This window comes from Xiphophorus hellerii, chromosome 3, assembly GCF_003331165.1.
Source record: "Xiphophorus hellerii strain 12219 chromosome 3, Xiphophorus_hellerii-4.1, whole genome shotgun sequence".
NCBI lineage: Eukaryota > Metazoa > Chordata > Actinopteri > Cyprinodontiformes > Poeciliidae > Xiphophorus > Xiphophorus hellerii.
Window position 1 is genome coordinate 26099977 of NC_045674.1, and position 21739 is coordinate 26121715.

Here is a 21739-nt window from a genome sequence, read left to right on the forward strand (position 1 = left end):
TGAATGCATGGAGAGTGCAAAGAAAATCCAAATCCAAACTTATCTGCATCAAATCTTCAATGTAAATTCAAACTACCATGGTAAAAATGACAAACAAATGTATTTTTGACCAATTTCGCACATAATCATTAATGAGCATCGAGGTATACCAGATGGGCATTACTGTGAAACAGCATTTCCACCACTCTCCGATGCATTTTATGTATTTTTTTTTCCCCATCATGAAAGCGTTCCGTATTCATCCTTTGTTGGATTTAGCTCATGCACGCCCACGCACAAAAGGGGGCAGCTTTCTTATCTGTCTTGGCAGCCCTCCGCTTCTTGAAATTAGCAGAGCAGACATCCATCCGTCGCCAAGAGCTGAGCCACGGATGGCTGGACGCTTCCTTAAACGACAACATTAGCTGGCAAAGAGAGCGGCAGGTCATGATCCCAGCTGCTTACGGCATGCAGGAAAACAAAAGAAAAGCCGGACGGTAACGTCAGCAAAAGACGGCGCTGTCGCACTTAAGAGTTTTAGGCAGGTGTGGTCCTGTTCATTAGAACACAGCGATGGAGGACAAAAAGACAAAAAAAGAGAGAAAACGTAACGCTTCCCTTTCACTGACCACCTTATTAAAACAACGAGAATTAGGAGTATATCGTGGAGCATTATTTGTCTGGGTGGCATGTGAAAGCGATCAGGACAGCCGGTCTGATTAGGTGACATTTAATAACTGTTTAGATTTCTCCTGTTTAGCCGTCTCTCCTCCCTCCGCGATTCGTCACTTGCTAATGTGAAACACGACACCACATGGCGGCTGCTTCCCAGCAACTATTACAACTTCCTCAGGACTGGGCAACTTTCAGAGCCACCTAATGATACAAGCATTACCACAGAGAGAATAATGGCGCTGGCTTTTACAGGACACCAGGCCAAACTCCAAGACGAAAAGATTGAGAGGACAGTGACTTGCAAAGTTATTTTGGCCCCTTCAATTGTACCTACATAACAAGAATGCACATCGTCGAACAAAACGGGACCTTTATGCGATGGATTGGACATAAAGTGGGCTTTCTTAGCTGCAGCTATGGCTTGTATCCTCAGGGTGGTCGTTCTGCTCAAAGATGGATCTCTGTCTCAATCTCAAGCCTTCGGCAGCCTCTAATAAGTTTTCTTGCAGCTCCATCCATCATCACAAACCCTAACCAACTTCCCTGTCTCTGCAAAAAAAAAAAAAAAGAAAGAAAGAAATAAAGAAAGAATCACACCAGCATGATTATCCAGTACCACGGGTCACGTTTTCGTGGGTTCGTTGTGATGTGCTCCGTTAGTTTTCTACCCATAGATAGCATTTTGCATGTAGACCAAAAGATTCAGTATAGGGTCTAACCAGGGCAGCGTTTCCAGTGAGTATTGTAATGGTTCACTAGAGGGACCCAGAAAATCAGCCACGACACAGGAGTGAGCAGAAAACTCTGATATTTATTAAAAGGCAGCTTAAACCGGGCACGCAGGATCGTCCGCTGCAGCACTGCGAAGGGGGGCGGAGAGGAGAGATCGGTGACTGGACAAATAGCAACAAAAGGATCTGTTACTGCGTGTGTGTGAAGGGAACACTAACCTGGCTTGGCGATCAGCAACTGAAGTGATCGGCTGAGGAACCAGGAGGAGCGCGGATGCTGCGCTGACGCAGAGCTCGGCAGGAAGTGCCTGGGGAGGGAAGCGCTGATGCAGGGCAGCGTACAAACTAGTTAGGCAGCAGATCCGAATCCTTAGTCAGACGGGCCGAGGTCATGCACGATCGGGGCTAAGGGTAGAATCCGTGGGAGTGGGCGAGAGCGGTGTAACTGAAACAGGCGTGGGTCGAGATCCAGAAGGGCGATAGTAACAGTCCGACAAGGGCAAGGCAAAAGGGGCAGGTCCGAGGAACAAAGCGTGGTCGTAGCTATGAGGGCGAGGTAAGAGTGCTGGAAAACTACTTGCTGAAAGCGTTCGATAATCTGGCAGTGTGGTTGCGACTGAGAGAGGCTTAAGAAGGGAGACAATCAGGAAGCAACACAGGTGTGAGGAATAACGGAAATGAGGGGCGTGACTAGGATTGGCTCAAACAGAAAACAGTACAATGTGAACATCACAGAGTATGATGTGTTTCTTATATGGATTATACCAAACTAACACATAGGATTTCTTTTAGCATTCCTTCCAACTTTGTTCCATAACGACCAGATTTGTAGAGGGCCAAAAAGTTTAAAAAAGGAAATGTAAGTGATGCAACTTCTGAATAGTTTAGTGACCTTGTCGATTATGATTACCATACACTTTTCTTGGTCCTTCCTTAATTTGACGTCAATACAATGTTCCAACCACTCTGTGTGATGTGTCATTAAAAATTTACGTCAAGTGAAGGCACCACAAAGTCTGTCTGACCGGCCAGATAATATATTACTGGGATCAGGATTTGCATGCGTTGTACTCAATATTCTACCAAATCCTGTTTCCAGGATTTAGAAATATAATATAATAGAGATATTCGTCACAATGACATTGTGATGACAGCTGGGAATACATATGCATGCCACACTTATTTGTAAAAAAACATAATTCGTTTCCTTTTACGCAAATCTTTCACATAGGTTGTGAGGCTGCGAACATTTTTCAACAGATACTTTAAATGTTTAAATAATAGATTTAGTCATTATCATTTAGCTTGGTAAGTGTGGCTCACGGGACTTTACTAGAAGCTTCTTTAAAGTTGGAGTATGTAACTTTTAAAAAAAAAAAAAATGTTAAAATTGTGACCATTTGGTGACTGTCTGGTGTGACACAGATAATCAGTGAAAAAGATCGATCTCCTCCACCATCTCCTACTGCTACTACTGCCATCAGCAGAAACGCTCCGCTCCCTGTCAAAAACAACCAATCACAGCCAGGAGGATGGCACTGTCAACCAATGACGAGTATGCATTGCTCAATGACCTAAAGGCAGAGAAACAACTTTGCGTTTCAGGAGAATTGTCATTGGTGTATATGCTGACTAGCTTTAGCATTCACAACAGGCTCAACTGGCGGGAATAAGCACACAGGCATGATTGACACCACTAAGACCCTCCTCCTAGCTCTGATTGGTTGTTTCTGACCAAGCTGAACATTTCTGTAGTTAACACTGGGCAAAGGTAGAGGAACACATTTTTTTCAGATAATTTGCCTGATACTACACTGTCATACTGACAGTTTTAATAAATATTAAAAATATTTTTCTAAAAGTTAAAAAACCCTAGCTTTAAGAAACAAGAGGGGTGCTTTTGTCTATGACAAACTTTTTTTTAAAAAAGCAAAAAAACGTTAATGTGACATGTCCGAGATTACATTTCCTAGAGACTGCAGCACAAACAAAGAGCGAACATTTGCTGCACTGCAGCTGGAGTGCCATGTCTGTTCCATTTCTCCCGCTGGAAACACACAGAGGGGGGAAAGCCTGGCTCGCCCGCCTGATGGCTGTCGGCGACACTCAGCCGTGATGGCTGCCACCTGGGCTCCACTCAGCCCTCTGATCCCCATTCAACGCCGCAGCACAAGAAGGGGGTTCAGTGTTCCTGAGTACTCCTGAGATAGAGATGAAGGAGGGGGACGGGGTGATTGAAACTGTCCGATCTCACACTTTCAAAGGGCTCCAAGTTCATATTGCTGCCTTGTGTTTTCAGGGAGAGTTTCAGAGCTTCATCCTGTCCTCTCTTTGTCAGATGTAAGATGTGGAGAGCAGAGCTTTTTTTTTTTTTACAGGTAAGGCCACTTTTCTCACTGTGAAGTAAAAGGGCGGTGAACCGGCACCTTGGGAAAAAAACAGGGTTAATACTGTAGTGATTTGAGTTTTCTGTGTTCTTATTTAGGTTTCTGTGTTCTGTAGAGTCTCTGTGTTGTCCTGTATACCCCTTGATTGAGTCCAACTGTTCCTTGTTTCCCCTGATTGTCTCTCTGTGTACTTAATGTCACCTGTGTTCCTTGTTCTTTGTCGGGTCCTCGTCTTGTTTACCGGCTTGCCGTGTCAAGTCTGCTGTCAGATGTCGATTGTTTACCAGTTGCTACCAGTTTTTTAAGCCTTAGCCTTCTGCTCATTAATGTGCTGCCTGGACTTTGGACTGTTGTTTCTCTGACAATCTAAATTAGAAATCTGATCACTTCTTCACTTCTTCATTTCAACTGGGTCCACTGCATCTACCTCATCCCCTCACACCGCAACTCATGACAAATACTTCTAAGAAAGTATTCTATTCATCTGCAGATATTAAGGCCTGTCACGATAAGAGATTTTGCTGGATGATAAACTGTCCCTATAATTATTGCAATAATTACTGCAATCTTAATACTGTTATTTTGAGTAATATTATGATAATGACATAATAATGGCATAATAATGGCATAATAATGGCACTCAGAAATACTTAGAGGTGTAACATTTAGTAACAAACTTTGTAAAAAGAAAAAAACACTAAAAGTAACATTTACGGTCAATTCCTAGAAGTCCAATCGTCTCAGCGGCGGTGGCAGAGCTCATCAGTGATGCCGCGGTCGCAGAAGTGTTGCTATGCCTCGGACATGGATGCCTCTCCTGACAGGCCTCACACCGAGGCACAGTGGACACAGAAAGTGACCCGCTGAGCGAGTCATTATGTCCACGCTGCTCTAATTGCTGCGGGCTGATGGCTTGTGAAGGCTGGAGGCCCGCTGAATGAGCTCTGAGCTTCTGAGCCCGTCTGGGGCTTCAATTCAACTGTTTCAGTTGTAAAACTGGATCAGGACAAAGCAACTGCTGGGTGAAGAAATGTAATCTGAAGATTTACTTTTAAGATAATTATCGGCGGGGAACCAATTGGGAGAGGATAACAAGCAGCTTGCCTCTTACAGTTTTTGTCCTTTTTGTCTGGCTGCATGTTACAGAGGTGGGCAACTCCAGGCCTCGAGGGCCGGTCTCCTGCAACTTTTAGATGTATCTCTACTTCAACACACCTGAGTCAAAGAATGAGGCCATTAGCAGGACTCTGGAGAACTTGACTGCACTTAGGAAGTGATTCAGCTGTTGGATTCAAGTGTGTTGGGAGACGTCTAAGAGTTGCAGGACACCGGCCCTCGAGGACCAGGATTGCCCACCTACATTGTAGAGGCTTGAACCGTCGTTGATTACATTCCTTTTAACTATGTGATTTTGTATGGAGACCGAAGACGGACAAATACCTTCCTAAACAAGTATTTAAATGTTATTAATTTATTAAAAGTGGATAGAAATATAGACCACAATATGTATAGAAATAATTTAATAAATGTAAAATTAATTGTGTGTGCCTCAATTGATTTCATTTTGAAAAGTAGATCTAGTTATTTCACAATTTAATATTTTATCATTTATTTAATGCTCCTGTGCAAAGGGTCTCTATTGACACTTTGCGACTACGTCAGTTAGTCACGCGAGGCGCCTTGACGGATGAGAGTGTCCGGTTTGCATCTTTTGTCTGTTTGTGCAGCTGATCACTCATCACCCTACGTCCACTTTTAACAGTGAAATCAGCTAAATAAAATCAATATTAGGCTACTAACTGTCTGTTCTTTGAAACACTTTACAGGAGTTAATGCGTGCATTGGTTGCTCTGATGTCCGTCATGGTGGACTGAGCCTCTTTACGAAGTTCTGAGTTGACGGTTTAAATTAATTCATGATGTGCTTCAGCACAGAGACAAGAAATCATTTATGAAATCATGAAATAATTATATCTAGCTTTTCATATGAAGTCAAAGCATTTCATCGAGGCGCATACAATTGATTATAGATTTAATAAGTCATTCCTGTATTCATTTCCACTCTTAAATAAATTGTTGACACATTTAAATCATTATTTCACACGTTACTCATTTGTTGCTACTTGGCACTCCACACCCTCCATACATCTGAGCCCCGAGCTGACCCCGTGTTTGATCCAGCGGCGCACACCGCCACTAAGTAATAACGACGTCCCGGCCTTTTACACCACGTCACGATGTTGATTGCTGATCTCCGAGATAAGCAAGAAATCAATTCAACTCTCAGCAGCCGAGCAGAAAACATCTCAGCACGAGGCGCCATGCAGTCGTCGCACAAAAAACACGGCACAATCAGATGTACGCCTCGTTGCTGCAGATGGCCGTCAGATTCAACAATATCACTGTGTTAAAAGAGCCCCCCCTTTTTTTAATGCGAACTCAACTTGATCATGCTAAATGCGAAATAATTAGGCGAATATGCAAGAGCGGAAAACAAAAAACCAACTGCTTATGGAGGAACTTGTGGGTTTTGACTGACGTGTTGGATAAAAATGCCGGCAGCTCGCAGATTATCCACCACAGAGGAGAAAGTAACATGTACTTTTTTTGTTGTTACATTGTGGCTTAAAATGTAAGAAAAAACGTTGCATTTCACAAGATTTCAGGTGGAGCCTGCAGAGGTAGTCCACTACACTTTCTCCTTCTTTTTTTCTGCAATAGTCTGAGTGAACAAATTTTTTCCCTCAAGTGCTGCAAGGTGCATATCAATTTATGATCACAGAGTGCCACAAGTTAGTAAAACATGTCCATCACTTTTTAATGAGTACGCCATACCAGCCTTAATTAGTGGCCCATCATTAAAGTGTATGCAATGGGCAGAACGCAGAGTGGCCTTCAGAGCCTTATCAACGGGAACGGCAGCTGTCACAAGCTGCAAAAAACAAAGAAGAAGAAGAAGATACCCTGAATTTATGTCACGTCAGCCATCATCCAGTCTGCTGTTCTGTCATCAGTTTGCTTCATCACCCAACAAATGATCATGAAAGCCCTACATTCATTTGGGGGAAAATGTTATGGATGGCTTGATTCTATTTATTCTGTCTGAACATGGCATGTGAGTAACACTTTATGTAATTGCCTGGTAATAAGATGCAAAAGAGAAGCAGAAACCAATTTCAAGGAAGCGTAGGATTCTATAGGAATTTCACAATGTTGTCTGAAATCTTCCCTATTTTAAGGATTCCTGTTAGTCTTTACCGTAGCGGAGACTATTCTTCCCAGGATCCACATCAACGTCACTATAAGAATCCTTTACAAACATTCCTAAAAAGACATAAACGTAATTCTTAAGACACAAACAAAGTTACATTAATTAATTAGTCATTAACCTCAGTGCATAGACGTCACTGCTAGTGATTTGATTGTATGTTTTTATGCTAAACAATTTTGTTACGGGCCGTTTGGCTTGGCAGACACGTATTCAGGTCACATGTGGCATTAAACTTTTCTTATAAAATGTCCACTCAGTTCCACACTGGGAACTCTTTTGCTAAAAATTAAATTTCAGAAAATCTTCACTTTCAGAAAATCTTCACTTTCTTTGTTCACTTTTGAAGACATAAGGAATTTATGTATTTCTCATGCATAAGAAATACATAAAACATTATGTATTTCTTATGTATACATAATTTCACAAGAAATTATGACATTTCTTATGAAATTTCATAATTCTAGATGAAATTTCATATAGAATATCTGGATTCTAGTTTCTCTGGATTGAAATGTATTGCAAAAGTATCAAACTGTGACTTGACCGAGGTACCAAGTCATGATTTTTGTGCACTCCTAGTTTCCTGTGAAAAACCAGGTCTTATTAGTCAGAGTTTGACTTTTTATTTTTCTCTCCAACAACAAAATCACATGTAACCGATAACCCATGTGAGTGATAGAGTGGCTGGGATTATCCTGAGCTATCGCTGTATTATACAGCTATAAAGGTTAGACTCCTTGTACATGAACTGACTGACATGAATGCCATAGTATGATGGCATTAGCATGCTAACATTTGAATAACGTCCTCGAATTGCACTTACCAACTTGTTCTAGTATTTAAAAAATGACTGACGAAATATATATAAGTGATAAAGATGAACTAGTCTATTATGGGACAAAATTTTGCCAAGGCAATTTAGTACTATTTGATCCCAGAGCATAACTTTAATTACTATTTGGTTCCGTTTTTGCAGAATTTGGGGAAAAAAGGACTTCATGTTTTATCTTAATTACGCTGTGGCACTTAATACAGATACAATAAAAGTGGCGATAACACAATTTTCAAATTTCTCACACAGGCTTTGTAGTTTCTAGAGTGGGAGCAGTAAGAATTAAGGTAAAGGCTCAAAAAAATAAACTTCTCCATTAAATTGATCAAATATTCAATAGGCTATTTCCGCTCACTAGTGCAATTTGCATATACTAACTGCACACTCAGTCATATTTTCAAATATTCTACTATTCATTGATGCTCCAATGGATGAAACTGAAAGTAACAATCCCAAAAGACTAAGTTTTTCTAGCTCAAAACAGTATCATTTAGAATGTATTGTTCAATTATCAATCCAATTCAAACTTTATTAAAGACGCAATATCCTGGTTCATAGTAGAAATAAAAAATAGAAAAAAAAGACAGAAGAGAGAAAAAAGATATATTAATATATATTCTATGATTATAGAATCATTTTTTGAAATACAAAATTATTCAGTAACTCCTAACCTCTCCGTTTTACAGCCTAACGGGTTGGCTTATATTGCCTTTAATGCAATTTCATGCAAAAGAAAGTGAAGACAAAGTATATTCCCTCTAACATCAAATAAGAAACTGGTTTTGTTTGCTGGGACTAAATGTGTATTCGTGAGAGTTCAGATGCTCTGGGATGCCACCGAGGATGTTTTAAATTCAACCTTCAGCCTTTTCATAACCATTTCATCAATAATTCACAGTAACACAAAATGCTTTGGGGGTGGGAAAAGGAAAGCATTCCAGTCGAGGCCCATTGTCGGGAATCTTGTTATACAAAATGTGATTCGTAGCTGCCAAATATCGCCGCCGTTAACATTTCAGCCGGATGAAACAAAGCGTTTGACAGCCGAGGCGCGGCGCAAGAGGCCGGGACGGAGAGCGCCTTTTCTGAAAAGAGAGCGAGATCATGACTCTGACAACAACATCTACAACACGACCTGTTTTAAGTCCGTCACGCTTTGTTCCCGTTGGCGTGTCACTATGACAACGGGCTCTTCGGGAAGACCTTTGAAATGACTTACGAGGTCAACGAAGCAACGGGGAGATACACAAAACAATATAACAAAAAGAAAGAAAATAAAGAATAAAGAATGTTCCTACAGTGCAGCACGCTGACCTAACGGCGCTCCTACCAGCTCCACACTTGACAAATTAATGCACTTCTCTCGGATCTGCTCCTCTCCCTCTGGAGTGTGTTTGGCAGGCGAAGGAAACAAATCATATAAGCTGAGCCATCAGGCTCCCCGCTGGTCTGGGCTCCCCTCTTCCCCACATGATCAATGCGCCAGCCGGGCAGCGAGCCGTAAACCAAACCGCCCAGCCAGTTATGCAGTTCACTCCACGATTACAAGAGAAGAAGCTGCCTTCTTCGGTAAAGAAGATATATAATATCTTACAATTCTTCTTATATAATTATTCTCTTCTCGTCTTGCAGCCCTTGCAGGCTCAGATGGTGAAGTAAGGTCTCCCAACCTATTAAAGTAGATTGGAGTCTCAGCCATATTAATAGAAAGTAATTACATCTAGTGTAATTTTGAAAAGGTGTTACGAAGAGAACTTCAACAAAGTGGTCGGGGGGGGGAAAAAAAAGAAGTATTTGTTTTACATAATTGCAGCACTGACATTTTCAGTCGAGTCCAACCTCTAAGCACAGACAGCAATTTTAAGGACTAACAACTTTGCTACTTCCAGGGTTCCCACGCAGTCTTTGTAAGTTTGGAGTTTATGTTTAAGCATTTTTTTCATAAGAAAACAAAAACTGGATTTCACTCATTACAGCCAACATTTTTTTTTTGTGGCTAACATTGTTTTTTTGTGTGTTTTGAATGCAGAGGCCCCCCATAAACTCTCTTGGATCAGGGTTTTGGACTGAACCTGCCGTTGTTTAACCGGGTCTGCGACAGATGTTCCACAAAACCTTGACAATCAACTGTTTTTTGAAGTTTTACAAAACACAACAAAGATAACTGTACGTGAACGAATCTGTACTGAGTGCAGGGAAAGAAAAATAAAAATCAAGTTTGCATTTAACAACTTAAAATATATATTTAAACTCTTACGGTTCTGTTAAAGTACCTCGCCACACTTGAATCAGAAACCTCTGTGTCGTTTCGCGATATGAAAAGCAGCAAAGACGACAGAAAAATGCAGAAATATCAACATTCTCAGTTTTTATCTACATCAAAGACTTACAATAGCTGATTATTGTTTAGCCTCAAAAAAAAAAAAGATGAAGCTCATTTTTCTTTTTACAACACATTTTTGTGTGGTTCTTGTTTCCATGGAAATTGAAAGTCACAACGTCATTTGGAAACAATGCTCCACCTCCACTGTACGACGCACCACCGCCAAAGTCAGGCTGGTGCTAACTTTTACATACATGTTGAAGAACACTTCACCACGAGCACAACAGCTTTTACACACGCCACATGTAGACCGACGCTGCAGAAAAATGACTAAAATGTTGCAGCAATGACGCAGTAGCAACATTACATAATGACATATCTCAAGATATGCAGTGCAATCAACAAGGATTATGTTCCTTTCATGTCAATATGCTGGAGACTTGAAAGTGGAAGTGAAACTGACCTTATGATCGACTTTCTGATGAACTGGGCTAACAGCTGTGCGACCACAGAGTGGGATTAAGCTCGTTAAAATTTCCTTCTTAGATGGATAACCCTCATAAATGAGATAATAATCAAGATGGCAAAAATTAATGCAGCAGACACCAAATTTCATATGTGGGGGGATTTTAAAAGCGACACGTGCTTCAAACACATGGTAGGACGTAATGCTGAACTCCTTCATTTCTTTATCAGACCTGTTGTTAATAATCCGGCATACATCTGCATCTAGGAAATAATTCATAGGGTTTCATCGTTTTATCCTATAGCTGTATTCCGAAATGGATCAAATAGACCCTTTTCACATGACGTCACACAACTTCCGTTTTGGCTCGAAGCTGTGTATCCTTAGTTCCGGTGTACATAGTAAGTAATGATAAAGTTGTCTATTTCATATATATATATATATATATATATATATATATATATATATATATATATATATAGAGAGAGAGAGAGAGAGAGAGAGAGAGAGAGAGAGAGAGAGAGAGAGAGGTATAAATCTGACAGCATATGTTGATCAGACAGATCACCGGAGCATGGAGTTTACACAGTCTCTAAAACATTTGCCTAAAATAAGATTTGAAGATATATCACGATTTGCAAACCAGTTCTCTCTGACAAAAAAATCTAAATTAGACAAAGGCTACAAATTCTTCACCGAACAATACCTGTTTGACTATGAAGGTAGGTATTTTTGTTTTGCGTAACCGTTAGCTTAGCATTAGTGAATTTTGTTAGCTAGCTACCTACGTGACATAACTGTTCCTTAACCAGAACTTTTTACTGTTTTTGAACTATAACGTTTTAGGCTCTAATCTTGATCAGATTATTAAATTATAGACTGGAGTTGCCACTCATCCCATAAAATAGGGATTTGTTTGTTATAAGCAGAGATGTCCGGTGCCGCCGCTGCTTTGTAATGCCTTTAATCGGACCACTTTTTCGGTAACGAATAATCTAACGAGTTCGTATTTCAAATCCAGTAATCAGATTAAAGTTATTTATCCAAATCATTGCACATTAATATTTTCTTGTGTATTTATTTTTATTCCTTCTTTGCGTCTTTGGGAGAGACTCTGTGACAGTTAGCAGTGACAGAAACATGAACAGTGCATGGAGATGCGCATTTTGTTGCTGGAAAAACAGAAATATCGTCAAGCCCAACTGTTATTTGTGGCTTTTGTCTTGTTTTTTCTAAACTTATAAAAAAGTAATAAAAAAGTGAACCTCTAACGTTACAGCGCTGACAGGCGGCCGTGTATATCTTTCCTAACTGTGGCTAAAGCTGCTGCTAGCTGGTTTACTCATGATCAGAGGCTGGTTCCTTTGAATACAGTTGGAGAATGGTAAATTGACAATGACTTATAACGGTTATCTAGCACGTAAACACTGTTTTATAAAACACAGAAAGTGAACCTCTAAACGTTACAGCGCTGACAGAGAGTATATTTTTCCTAAATGTGGCTAAAGCTGCTGCTAGGTGGTTTACTCTCCGATCGGAGGCTGTTTATTTTATACACAGATAGAGAATGGTGAATTTACAATGATTAGTAACAGCTATCTAACACTTAAATGCTGTTATTATTAAACTTACCTTTTATTATATCCTTAAGATTATGAGAATGCGGGAAGTTTTCAGCTTGGTTCCCAAGGCAAAATCACACCGGAAGTAAAGATACCCAGTTTTGAGTTATGGCGGCCATTGTCTGACGTCACTGTGAAAAGGGTCTATTATTCCTCCCTTCACAACCTTTTCTTTAAATGTTTGATATTTTAAAAGCAAATGAGAGATACAAATCTGAAAACAGTTCTTTGTTCGTCCCCTGCCTTCTCTAATAGCTCAGTTTATTCAGCCTGCCAGCGCAGACCTTCAAAGCAGCAGAATTGCTTTTGTAAGCTTCCACAGACTAATGCTTTAAGACAGTCCTGTCTGGAAAGTCTGCAGACAGTTCCTTTTACTTCGTTCTGTGTTCGTACTCATATATGCTCTGTGAATTACGGGAGCTCATGTAGACAAATGTTTTCCTTTCCAAAATCTCTCCAATTAACCAAATTTAATTGGACTCAGGTGGAGTCCAATTAAATCAGGTGGAGTCCAATTAAACTGTAGAGACATCAGTAGAGACAAGACGCGCCTGATCTTAATTTTGAGCTTTAGAGTCTGGGAATACTTCTGTAAGGGAGATTTCTTACAATTTATTTTTATTAATATTAAATGTACAAAACTCTGTTGTCACGATGGGGTGATGTCTGTTGGCTCTGACGCCGCTTTGTTTCCGTTTTGTGAAGAAAGAAGTTGCGCTCAGACTCTTCTTCACGGGTTTCGGTGGTTCTTGATGCAGCGCACCACAGGCCGCCAGGGAAACAGGTTTTCTTTTTTTGAGGGTTATGTTCTTTTGACACAGTGCAGTGTGACATTGAACCGCACCAGCTGAAAATGAAACAAATGTTGCCATTTTGATCCCCAATCAAATCAAGTCTACCGGACTATTAGGTCTGAAAACCCCCCAGTATTTCCTTTGGTTTCAATGTTTCTTTCAACTTGCTCACCGGTTATGAAGCTCATTGCCATGTTAGACGTTAGTCCAGTTGATCATTTTTCAAAAATACCACATTAGCTGAGATAAATACAAGTTAAGAGGTTAAAGAGTAGCAGAGCCAAGTCCCAGCTGTAGAGAGCATGGTGTCAGTCCTGGTCAGAGCATCGTCTATTCACTCTGACGTTCTGCAGCGGTGTGGCGCTTTCTAGGTAATTTCTAGGGTTTATTACCAGGGGCACACCACGGCTCAGCACGGAGACACGCTGCACTTCAGGTGTCACCATGACAACCGGCTTCAATTAGTGCTTTGACTGCTTAAACTTCATTAAGTCCAATGTTTTCCCATAAAGTTTTGCAGCAGCTCAGTCGATGTGGCAGAACTCAAAAAAGGCTGAGTCATCAGAGTGTGCCAGCGAGTCGGTTTCTCACCTTAAGAGCCCCCTGCATATCTGTGCAGGAAGAGAAATATTCACACCCTCGGAGTTCCACGTCGCAAACGCAAACTTCTTTTGAGACTTATGGAAAAGCTCCTGGCATTTCACAGTGAAAAACTACTACTTTGTGGTTGTCGGCCGTATAAAATTCCCCTTACAAATCAATTGAAACGTGGCAAAATGTGGAATACCTCGAAGGGGGGGGACGAAATTTGAAGGCGTTAAGCTGAAACGTGGTCAGTGTTTACTCCACTACCACGCTGTACGGACTTTTTAAACCTAAAGTCGTTCAAATTCGTGATGCGGTTTTCCCATCATCTCCCCACATGAATAACCCTAGAAATGAAGAATGAGTCAGCGTATTATTCATGGATTGCTGCCTATTAAGACACTTGTGAGAGGAGGGGAACGTGCTGCCTGTGGCTGTGTGATTACCACAAAACCCAGGATTTGTGTTTAGAGCCCGGAGGGTGAGAGTTTGTACTCAGGAAACATATGGCTCAGAAAGGACTCACATGCCCATTAAAGCACGGCAAACACTCTGCGCATCGGGCTCTGCGCGCACACACACAACCCACGTGAAACGCTGCTGCCTTTTCCTATGTGGATTCCTGTCACACAGTCTGAAAAGGGTGAACTGTCCCACTGAAAGCCCCGTAACAGTAATAAATCAGCAGGGAGCGAAGGAGACTGACAGCAAGGCTGCAACTTGGTTCAAAGTCCTGCAGATAAAAGCCAGCGCTCACACTGGTAAGGCTTCAAATAAGCCTTCACGCACACACACACACACACACACACACCCCTGTTCTCGCTCACACATTACTATCATCGCGATCACGCTCACACAACAACAGGAGGAAGCAGGAAACAATTCAGTATTCCTTCTCATAGGTAGCTGCGCTTACATTAACCAAACTCAATGTACGAAAATAAATTCGCTAACTGGAGACAGCAATTTCAGAAAAACTTTTTTGTTTTCTGATAAAAAAAATATTTTGTGGGGTTTTTATGGCCGCAACAAAATACATGTATTTCGCAAAACTTCAATGGAAACATTTTTTTCGCATCACACGGGAAACGTGATCAACAGCTGGTTGTTACTACTGGCGAAAACCACGAAGAAGAAGACAAGAAGTACTTTGAGGATGACGGTTTGTTTTGGGGGTTTTTTCCCAGATGATGTACAGCTGGATACACCAGAACTCTCGCAGAATCGCAGTTCGGAAAAAGTTGCGTGTCGTTCTAAAGTGTCGAACCCATATCTCTTTCGTAAAATCGCAAACTAACGATTTCCCCAAAAAGCTGCAAACGCAGCGGCTAACAAGACGCTGACGTCTCCTCTACGGCTGACAGGTGACGAGTGCCAACGCCATGGCTGAATTACGAGTATATCTCACTTAAGCTTATCCATATGCGAAATGAATATAATTTTGTATTTAATAATGTTGCACCTCAAATTAGGTTTTTTTGACACTAGCTGCAGCAGTGTCAAAGAAACACTGCTGCAGCTATCTTACAAACGGGGCTCTTCTTACCTTGCTGTCTGCAGGTGTCTCCCTCTTTCCTAGATGCTGTCCCATGCTGCTGACAGAGGCTGGGGGGGGAACACAGAGGAAACACCACATTACAAAGGCATCACATACGTTTTCTTATCAATGCAAGGAAAACATCTCCAAAGCCAGAGTAATTTCGTATTCCTGCAGGAACACAGCGACATTAGGGTGACTACATTTTCTAAATAGGCTCGTTATAGATTAGAGGAGTGACCTTTGCTCTTTTATAAATCAATAATAAACAATGTAATCTAATTTCATAAAGTTTATTCAGCACAGTTTGTCCTGACGTGTATCGCCCAGCATTTCTCATTCGGCTGAAGCAGAGGTTGGTGATCTTCCCTCCGGGCTGAGGCAGAACCGCTTGTAGGGAAACTATTTCTGAACCCGATCCTCTGTTTCAGGCTGACCAGCGTTCCATCTCATTTCTGGATCGTTGAGGGAGACGTTTGATTTATGAATAGGTTTAAATTACCAGACTGCGAATCGTGTCCAGCACAGGAAGCGAGATTAAGATTGATTTTAATCATTTTGTTTTACTGAATCACCTGAAATGTGCTTTAATGAGCTCATTTGATAAAAGATGGTTTATCTGGTTGTCAAAGGAAGACATTTATTGGGAAATTCGTCCGGCGCTTTGCATGATTTTATCATAAATACTCAGTGCTGATAGCGAGGATCCTTCAATCATGCAACATAGCAGTACATCACACTAGATGCAGACGAGGTCAGCATTGGTTAGGACGTTTTCCCTTGCTGGCAAGAAGGCGGTACAACAGTTTCTTTAAATCTCTTGTTTGTCAGAGTTTGCACTGAGTAATTGGCTGATCGGAAACTAAAAACAGAGAAGGAAGGGAAAAAAGCTATTTCAGAGTCAGCACAAACAGATAGTGATTGTGTAAATATATTGAACTTCATGATGGAAGCCCACACAGGGACAGGGGTCGCTAATTAGCTATGGCTAGAAACTTGAATGCGTAGCATCTACTTCTTTTTAAGAGGCAATGCTGAAAGTATTTGTCCAAGTTGAATATATATATATATATTTATAAAAATTCCCTTGTCACCCTCCACGGGTGGTCTCTCTCATCCTCTGAGCTCGGGTCCTGGGAGCTTGTATATTCAGTAACCTTCAGTAACAACTTCTTTGGTGTAGAAGTTGTTACTGAAGGAAGGAGACACAATTTTAGGTGGCTTTTGGATCACAGATGCGTTTAAAAACGTAGAAATGGGACGTACTAAAAGTAAAAAGATACTTAAAGGTCAGATATTTTTTAATGGAAACATGTTTTAAACCATTTGTCGACTTCAACACACATTAGACCAGTTGAGCTTTGCTGTGCTGAAACAGCTTACTGGACATTAATGATGGATAATTTAATTAGTCTTCTGAATAGCAACAGGCTGAAACAAATTAGCTGCCACTATGTCTTTAAATGTCTGAGTGCCAACCAGATCCTACAAACAGTATGTGGAAAACAACTGAGGAGTATTTATTTACTTTTTTTACACTGCCAAAATCTGCTGTCCTTTAGACAGAAAGCGGAATCAATCAGTGTAGACAGGACAAACTCTTTAGAAGTGAGATCGTGGAAATTGGCCATGGGAGATGTAATTGGGGTATTTAACACTAATCTGAACACTGAATCACTGCGTTTACTCCTTTTTTTATCTTAGATAAAAAATTGTTTAAAAATCTGCACTCAGGCTGTGAATCAATAATCCTTTTTGTCTGGATCACATCCTCCGACTCTGTAGTCGTCATCTGAACTGAAACAGGAAACTGTGTGACCTGCTGTACGCTGAGCTCTAGTGCGCGTTTGTTCATTACAGTATTTCGCGGTACGTTTTGCCTGCCGTTGTTTCCTTTTCTTCTTCTTCAGGGCACAGGCAGCATTTGATTAGCAGCTACTGTACTTCATTAGAGTCATCCTCCGAATCCGATTTGGTGCCCCAGCAACTTATTAGGTTTCTGTGAGGTGGCACAGATTTAACACTTCCAATCATTATGTGCCGATCTGCACTTCAGGCGTACTTGTCGTGGCACGGTGACAAAAAAAAAAGAGAAAAAAGGGAGAGTACGGATTCCTGTGACATACAGAACGGAGCTAAATTATCAGCACCGATTGAGTGCCTTGATAATGAAAATCCATTCTAATTAAAAGGGGAGAGTGTCAGCGATTCTGACATAAATAGATACAGTAACGACAGAGTTCAGCCAACAGGAAATTATCTCAAGTCCATCTAATTAAGTTCCCATATGTTGAAAAAAACAAAATCAGACACCCAAAACCTCGTCCAGATATGGATAATTAATACTTTGACGATATTTAGAAGTTTAAGTGATATAAATTAACAACTTAGACAAAAAGTGAAGAAATCTTCCATCTTTCTGTGAATAGAAAAAAAATGAAACGTCTGTTGAAGAATCAATTATACCTGCCAAAGTTCAACACGGGCGTATTGAATCAGCGGCACATAAAGAAAGCGTTATTACTCAGCATTTTGAAGGAGGCTTGTCCCGTGGTGAGCTCCAGGCTGCTGAAGTGGGAGTGAGTCTGAGTCCTCCATTAAATAATAGAAAACACAGCAAGGCAGCTGATCTGGTGACGGATTTAAGGAGGTCTCAAAAGAATTTAATACCGGTCCGACCTGGAAGCAGGATGCAGGATGCAGGTCTCCAAAAACCTCAAAATGTCATCATGAGACCTACAGCAGGGACTTGATATACAGTACTTGACAATGATAATTCATGCCTCTATAACCGCAAAAATACTGTATAAGCATGTTTTATGAGAGATATGTAAGAAAGAGATTACTTTCTTTAAAAAAAAAACAACTGAAGCTGAAGTTCAGCTTGCCAGAGAGAATGTAAGCAAAGCCAGGCATTTCTGCAGCCATGTCCTTTAAACAGATGAGTCTAAAATGACTAATTTGAACACCAGTACACAACGGAACAAACACCTAAATACATTATTCAAGGAAAACAATCTCATACTAGCTGGGGGAAGATGTCATGACTTGGGACCTGGACCTTGCCACCCATCCATCGTAGAATCCACAATGAATTGTAAAGTGTACAAGAGGGTGATTAATTGAAATGTAGAAAAGTAACCCTAACCCTAAGGCTATCTAAAAAATATATATAAAAAATGCTGACACTGGACACTGCAAAATAAAAATGGCCCAAAACAAACCAGTAAGGACTGGCTGAAAATTGAGAAATTGGAAAGTTCTCGACTGAGTAAAAGCCCAAATCTCGAGACCCTTAAGTCTTAGGGTGACGGGAAGGGGGAGAACGGCAAATGTCATGGTCGGACAGCGGGGAAGCGGGGGTTTGTCCCACACGAGTGTCAATTTCTGAAGCCATGCAAACAAAACAACCCCTTGCAGAAGCGCGCACGTGGTCGGCGTGATCCCACCGGATCGCGTAAAAAAACTTATGGGGTTTAAATGACCCCATCTCTTAAAGCCGCGGGAAGATTAAGGGTTTTTTTTTTTTACTCCTGAGTTGTTTAGTCCGATTAAAACAAACTTCGGTTTGTTTCCCACCTCAGTGTGGTTCGTTTGTGTAGATGGAAAAACCTGAAAAATGCTACGTTGTGGAGCAAAGCAGTCCCACCCAGACCCTTTGTGGGGGACATGATCTAGGTACGGTTCTGAATGAGCTCTAGAGCGATAAGATCTGACCTCCATCCAACCGACCCCAAGAAAGGTTGCAAGTTAAACTCATTAGCTGATTCAGACTAAAGTAAAGTTTTAAGTGCAGAAACGCCCTGGGCTTGGAGGACTAGAGTTTGAGATATAGAGAAAAAATACTGGAAAAGAAATACTGAACAACTGTTTTTTTTTTTTTTAAGTAGAACTTTTAAGTGAGTTAATGTTTCTAACATAAGCAAGCTGAAATAATTGATGCAATCTCAATTGAAACGTTTAGCCGGGAAATGGAAAGTAAAAAAAGAATGTAAAAGAAAAACATAGATAAAGAAAATGAAGCTCAGCCGCCTCCCAACCAGTCAGTTAAGTGAATATCATCCTCTCCCTCATGGACCATTCACCTTTACTTTCAAATAATTGCACCATGTATTTTTTTTTCTTCTTAGCTTTCAGGGGATTTCTGAAGACTCCCCTAAAAAGGGCCTTTCATCATCTTTGACACTCTTCTTTTTACCATAATCTTTCTCCCTTTCATGTGTGACAGCATCTGCAGGCGAATATCTTAACTCACGCGTCGGCTTAAAAAATGTTTGCTGAAGCACATGTCCATTGATAACACACATGTGAAATGGGCTCCTGACATTTGACAGGAATCACGCAGCAGGATCTTTGCACGTGGAATCCAACGAAATTGAAACGTCAAGAATTCAAGAGTGCAATAAAAAACATTCAGATTTTCCGCCGACGTCAGCTCGCGTAGGAAGAAGATGGGCTCATCACGTATGCAGACACACAACTATTCACCTCACCGCTTGACGCAGCCGTCAACTGAGTGCAGACAATATTGAACTATGTTGCTAAGTCTACCAAACCTCCTACACTTTAGGCAGAGATTGTGAGGTAAAAGGCTCGCAAAGTTTAGGCTCATAAACTTCCCTCGGAGAAAAACAGTGAAATGTTTCACCTGAATGAGAATGTTTTGGATAATTAGGTTTTTCCAAGTAATTGAAAACAATTTTTTTCTCAAAGAAATCAACACTAAATGACTCAAATCTGTCTAACAACAACAACAACAAAACTGTTATATGTACAGTTTGTGTTTAGGAACTCAGTGTTTTGTTTGGATTTAACGCGTTGGCAGCAGAACATGCTGTAAAATAGGGCGATCAAACTTCAGTCAACGCAGAGAATTATCTAAGAGTTGTACAACTCTGTTGGAGTATGCCAAAGAATGTCCCAATAGTCCGATCTCATCAGTATGAGTTAGCCTCATTGCTAAATGGGTGGAATCAGAACAGCTTGATTTTTTTTTTCTTATTAATTCAGTCACCAGGAAACGAGGCATATTTTTTTAATTCAGAAAAAAGTAAGAAAAAAATGGAGATTTGGTTGGATTTTTTCACTGATTGGATCGTACGGGTTGCCATTTGGACGTTAGCTGACTTTTCTTCGGTATCAGTGATTTTAAAGTTCAGCTTCATATTGTTTCAGGTGAGTAATTTAAGTACTTACTGACTTAAACCTGAGTCAATATTTCTTTCTTAACCGTATCTGCGTGAAAAACCTTAATGTTCTCAGTTTACTGAGTTTATAGTTTACTCAGAATCACAGCACAGTTCAGTGACCTTTACGAGAGCTGCATAATATTAGAAAAACACAATATCTTTGAATATCACATCTGTCATTCTGAATGCAATTAGCTTATATTCTTCTCACTCTTTTGTTTTCCCTCATCACAAAACCCAACAATTCTCCTTAACCTCAAGGTTAAGGGTCATGAATATCTGTACCAGGTCCGGACATAGAAACCTAGTCCCTTCAAAGTCAATTCAATTAGCCAAATATATTTTTGGAAAGCAGAGTATAAATGCATACAAATATTACTCGTTTTTAATCGGGCTATTCTTTCCCAGGCCACTGGGGTAATTGATATTCTAAATATTGTGCAGCTCTAATTTTTACTGATCAAATGCCCTGCAGATTCGCCAATGTTAAACTGCAGTGCAGATAACTGAGGAAGCAGATGGGAAAGAGTCAAAAAGCATGTCAATTTACGTGATAAAGCCAGAAATGAACAGAAAGCGTGAGGTGCAACACAACAATGAAGTGGCTACCAGAAGGAAGATATTCCATCGCTTTCCGTGCTTAAAGCTTCTGGAGAGCTACTGCGGTTTCCGCGACAAAAATTGGTACATCGCTAACAAGAATCCCAGCAAAGCATTGATGAGGAGATGAATATATCTAATTAGATCGAAGATTTTAGCCGCCCATTATATCTACTTGTTATTCAGAGCTTTAGTTGGCTTTCAACTAAAGGACGCTGAAACGCAAAGGCGGTTTGCTCAAATAGTCTCTTTTGCTTATGAAGGTCCACGCCTGATTAAAAAAAAATGATCCAAGGCCTAAAAGCTATTATAAGAGCTCATTAAAATCTTAATACTTCCTTTCACGCCAGAGCATCATTCCTATTTAAAAAAAAGACAATTTTGTCCCCTTGGTCATCATTTTCATCCAGCCACAATAATGAACGTTTATGAGGACAGGAGAAGTTTTTTTTTCCTATTGTGCAGCAATTACCCTGATCGTTAAGTAAAATCACTTACGCCGTACAGTCAAAGAAAGCTTAAGCCTGGCATTTGTTAAGGCAAACTGGTGAGAGAACCATACTGGAGAGGCACTGCAGTGGTCATTATGACTCGGATGAAAGTTTATGTGCTCTAACTCAGCCATTACCCTCATTGATGTGAGGTCCTCGACAGAAAACTGCCTAAAACGTCAAAAATAGCAATGGGAACGCATCAATATGTTTGCTGTTGATGTTGACTGTGTTGCCGTTGCCCCACATTTTAACGTA

At 40.6% G+C, this 21739-nt stretch overlaps 1 protein-coding gene across 2 annotated transcripts in view; it reads right to left on the bottom strand.

Moving 5' to 3' along the window:
• LOC116717928 (myelin basic protein) overlaps window positions 1-21739 on the bottom strand; it is a 75171-nt gene that overhangs the window by 28905 nt on the left and 24527 nt on the right. For both annotated transcript variants that reach the window (XM_032559609.1, XM_032559610.1), the window contains exon 2: window positions 15211-15269. In XM_032559609.1, the coding sequence (XP_032415500.1) occupies window positions 15211-15255 (45 nt within the window). In that variant the 5' untranslated portion in view covers window positions 15256-15269. The remainder of the gene's footprint in view (window positions 1-15210; window positions 15270-21739) is intronic.